Genomic DNA, 5,215 nt, shown 5'->3' with positions numbered 1-5,215 from the left:
TTTTGTTTTGACTGAGTGAAACGAACGAATGAAATATTGAATGAATATTGATTTGACAATTTGAACCTGTGTTTTTTGTATTTTCGTGCCACATGCATGTTTGTCCAACTTTTGTCCAGCAAGGCCCAGCACAGCTGTCTGGGACAGTACATTGTATGAATTTGTATGAGTGAGGTGGAACTCTGCGATATGTAAATAGCCTATTAATAGCGTGCTGCAGCATTCGTAGAATGCATTTTTTATAATAATAGTCTTGTGTCGCAGAATATAAAGACCTATATTTCGTCGTTGCAACTATTGCACACGACCGTTTATAGTTTGTCAAAGGACTGTCTCATTTCAAACATAGACAGAGAGAATCATACTGTCCTTGTTTTACACTAGTATTAGCACCCAAAAAGTGACCCAAAACAAAAGGATGAGTTTATTTTTTTGGTTCTTATTTACTGACAATTTGGTTTGACCAACTATATTTATCAAACTCGTATAGTGTTTCAAAGGTGTAGCAACCCTAGATTTGACATTTAATTTTTTTTATGGTCTTTTCTACGGTGTCGGTGTCACTTAGCATCAATATAATTTGATAATTAATTTCCAATAAAGTTATTATAGTAACTACAACTATGTCGTTATTTTACACAAACCGAGAGGTGCGAATGATAGATGATAGAAAGCGGAAGAAAGAAATGTCCGACGCAGGCGTTAAAGAAGAGTTAGGTCAGATGCAGTCCTGCGATTTCTGCACGGACGAATACGACAGTGAAACGGAGCTCCACGTTCACAGGAAGGTGAAACATCGCGAGCAGGTGGCTAATATACTAACAGAGGATACAAGCTGCAAGGTAAATACGCATATTACTATAAAACTTACACTATACCTCGTTTTTTAGCATTAGAAAAATGATAAACAATTTTGCCTCCATCCTCCAATTTGTGTACTTCCGTTTCTGTGAATATTAATATATTTGCTACGCTTTATGCCGGTTGAAAAAATACTGTTTGGTTTCATGGTGAAAAATATAAAGCCCCGTTTCCATATCGCGCGGCAAACCATCGAACATTGGCTCGCGCGGCAGCCGCGCGCAATGGATACCGGGCGCATCGAGTTGGCGTGGCATTGCGAGCGGCTGCCACGCGAGCCAATATTCGATGGTTTGCCGCGCGATATGGAGACTGGCTTATTATATCCCAGTTGCCAGATGTGTACTAAACTTTTACAAGTTACAACCAAATTTATAACAGAAATACTTCTGAAACATTAATACACTTACTGTTAGTGAGAGTCAATCTTACACCTCTTATACAGTATGGACAGGCCTATGGAACTCGCTGCGCGAGCTCGGATTACCTAAGATAGATATCGTTTAGGGCTCTTACAGACGAGTGACCGCCCGCGACAGCAATCAGCGACCGATCAGTATCCATGCTGTATTTTAAACCGGTGATCGCTGTCGCGGGTGGTCGCTGGCATGCTGTCGCTTGTCTGTAAGAGCCCTTATGTGTCATGTTTTTCACAAAATGATTGTCTTCTTATTTTCCCAGATATGCATCAGGCAGCACAAAGACTTTGAGGAACTATTGAAACATACTAAATCCACTCATCTATTCAGCTCCGAAGACGCTGAGCACGTTCACCGTCAAATCTTCATCTGCGATTTCTGCAACCTGATGTATTTCAACAAAAAAATGCTCGAGATCCACATGCAGTACATGCACGACCCCAAACACAAGCAGAAACTCTCCGGAACATGCCCAAAGTGCAACAAAAAAATCAAAATCAAACACGTCTGGTCTCATTTTCAACGTCACCTGATTCAAAGCGTCGCCTGCTGCCAAATATGTTTGAAAAAGTGTAGAAACCTGGCAGATTTACGCGAACATCTCAGAACACATCCGAATTACTACCATTGCACGATCTGTGGTTACGAAAGTAAAGTTAAAGACAGTTTTACGGCGCATATGCAAGCGCATGACAGCAACTTACATGAAAGTGGAAATATTGCTATCAACGAGAGCGTTCTGTGGAAATGCTTTGTTCCGAGGAAGAACACGACGAGGAGCACTTGTAATATTGGGGTTAAAGGTCTATGTTTAAAAGATTTGTTTGTGTGTGTGTTATGCAGAGGGCTATGTAAAGAAGGTGAGAAAGCGGCACACATAGCCAAGTATCATTTGGTGGATATAGTGGCTTCGAAGAAACTGTACATGTGTGTGTGTGGTGAACAGTTTTTTAACAATGTGTTGCTGAAGCATCACGTATTCAAGTTGAAAGGAGAGCACAGAGCAAGTGACTTGTAGTATAGGCAGGAGTGGCTCTGACTTGTAGTATAGGCAGGCGTGGCTCACTCGATTTCGTCGCTTTGCAACAGGTAGCTACAAGTACATCCGTTCCACACCATATCTGTCCTGCACCTGCCACGATAACAGACGCGTTTTGTTAGAGAGTGAGTCTTCTGTACCTAGTACTATTATTTATTCTGTGGTATAGGTATCCAATAGTCGCCCACCTTACAATAATTAATATTGGTAGTTAATGCAAATCAAAATGTTAGTAAATAGGATTGAATTAATGTATTAAAACAAATGCCAGTCTACCTATACATTATAAGAAAGGGATAAAACATAATTTAACTAAATCAGGCGTAAAGTTTTATGAGGGGGTGGTCAGACTTTGTGTTCCAAATTTAACAGATAATAAATGTGGCTTCAGGGTACTAAGTGTAAGGCCTGAGTGGACGCTCTTGTTGGGCGTGCAGCGGGGCGGAGCATGCTGCGTGCATGTTAAACAAATGCAAGCATATAGGAGCGGCCTTAGTGCACGCTGCTCACATTACGCGTGAGCCCACAGCCACGCTGCACGCCCCGCCGAACGAGCGTCCACTCAGGCCTTACACTAATGCATCACCTGCAGTAAGGACTTTTTATCAGAATTACTATTCGAATTTCAGATGGAAATATTCTTATTGTACTTGAAGGTTTTTTTTTAATATTATTTTCATCTGCCATGCCATTGAAGGTTGACTACCATTCTGTGATGGAAACCCACAAGTTTAGATGGTGTCTCCATGCATTATGTGGTGACTCTGGTTGCCAAAAGTTTATTTGGCCACAAGGCATGGCACCTCTCTCTCATTAGCCCTTTTCTACCCATCGGTGGATTTAGTCTGCCGCCCTAGGCCCCAGGCCCTGTAGCACAGGGCGGACACGCCATACATCAAAAATGATTTGCATTTATATGTGTGCGCGGCACGTCTGTACACGCGTCATTGTGTATGTGTGCGTAAGTCGCTCTACTGAGAGCACGCCAGAAGTCTATCAGATTCATGTCGCGGGATGGTCGCGGGGCGAGGTAATCCAAGTCGGGGCGGGGCGGTGCGTGGCCGTTCTGTATGATAATACTATTACTTATTCTGTGCCTGTAGTAAGCACTAGCCGCCCCTTTCTCAGAAACCATAATATAGAATGCCACCCCAAATATCTGGCCGCCCTAGGCCCGGGCCTACTCTGCCACTGCATGGCACCATATAGCGCGATCTACTTCAGCTGTCAAACTAAGATCAATATTTCCTAAGACTTTAAATCAACTCATTGTTATATTATGTAGCAAGGACCGTGTGAACTGTATAAAACATTTTATTTGTACTAGAGATAATATATTTTTATTATATATTAAATAGTTGACAATCATATACAGGTTTTGTTTTTCAGTATGTAGTAGAGGCGATGTGTGGGTTAGACTTAGGCCAAGATAAGTCTGCAACGATTTTGATAGTATACGCAGTGCAAGTGTTATTTATACGTCATAATTTTATAGAAGTCTGACGTTGACAATAACACTTGCACTGCGTGTGCTATCAAAAACGTTGCAGACTTATCTTGGTCTAGCACTATCAAGTTCAAGTTACAGTCAGCAGCAAAAGTTGCTAAGCGGGCGAGGTGTTCAAAATGATCTTGACGCGACTTTATTGTGAAGAGAATAAGAGCGTGTCAAGGTAATTTTGAACACTTTAGCATAGCATTAATTAGCAACTTCTGCTGCTGACTGTACAAAAGGTCAAAACGGAGGTTATCCAATAAAACAACACTTATCTATTGGCAAGAAAGTTTATTTCAAGGTTATAATAACATTAATAACATCCAATCATTGATTTTGATTTTTTTTTAAATACACAACAACACCTATAAAAAACACAATATAATGCCAAACCATATTCAACTTTAACCCTGTTATAAAAGGTCTAAATTCCACTGAGTCGATTCGATGAAAGGCTCGACTCTATTCCAATGACTTTAAGGTTCAAAACAGATAAACCTACACTTTGTACATTCAAGTTATTAAATATCGACACGGACAAAGTGTCCAAAAATATGTGTACTCGACCTTATTGCCCATACGGTAGTAGTGTTTACATATTTTTGGCAAGGCTTTTTACTACTAACCAAGAGTAGACCTTAGGTAGTCGCAATAAGGTCTAATCTCAGTTAACTATCGACTACGGTCAGTGGTCAACAAGATGGAACCATGTCAAATTGACAATTATTAAAACATTTTATAGGTACAATTCGATTGTTATCGTCATTTTGACATAGTTCTATGTGTCAAGTTTGCAATTTGCTGAAGGTTCTGAATTTGCTTTGCTGGATATAATATATTGAGTTCTTAGGAAGCTAATAAAAATATATTGACTGAAGTTTTCAAAAATGCACCATAACTGTAATCGGATAAATATAATTAATTTACTTGACACTAAACATATTTTATTCTATAGGAAACTTCCTTTTGAACTTTAGTCTATTAAGACCGAATATTGTACCATTAGTATAAATAAAATAAAGATATTTACTAACCACTATTGCCACTCGGCAATAAATTTAATGGAACTTTGTTCTTCGCATATAGTTAAGGAATTTACAAATGAAACAATAAAAAAAAAGAATTTTCAAAATCGAACTACTCTGTAAAAAGTTATGCGTAAAAAAAAATATATACGCGTCGACTTGAGAACCTCCTCCATTTTTTTCGTCGGTTAATGAATGCAGTTTTAAAGTGTTAACACACTATCGCACCGCACCGTGACCTTGGTGCGTCACACCTATAAGTGAGAGCGAAACACAGATATCTCTTTTTCGATCTCACTTATGGGTGCGACGTACCAAGGTCGCGGAGCGGTGCGATAGTGTGTTACCACTTTTAGAAAAAACTTACGATGGCCTT

General features: G+C 39.8%; 1 protein-coding gene across 1 annotated transcript; it reads left to right on the top strand.

Annotated features, from left to right (window-relative positions):
- The first annotated feature begins 570 nt into the window (after window positions 1-570).
- On the top strand, window positions 571-2,298 carry LOC134660322 (zinc finger protein 521-like). Its single transcript, XM_063516070.1, has 2 exons — window positions 571-842; window positions 1,543-2,298. The coding sequence occupies exons 1-2, from the start codon at window positions 624-626 to the stop codon at window positions 2,296-2,298; spliced, it is 975 nt and encodes a 324-aa protein (XP_063372140.1). The 5' UTR covers window positions 571-623.
- Window positions 2,299-5,215: the final 2,917 nt, after the last annotated feature.

This window comes from Cydia amplana, chromosome 26, assembly GCF_948474715.1.
Source record: "Cydia amplana chromosome 26, ilCydAmpl1.1, whole genome shotgun sequence".
Taxonomy (NCBI): Eukaryota; Metazoa; Arthropoda; class Insecta; order Lepidoptera; family Tortricidae; genus Cydia; species Cydia amplana.
This window is presented reverse-complemented; position numbering and strand designations above follow the sequence as displayed.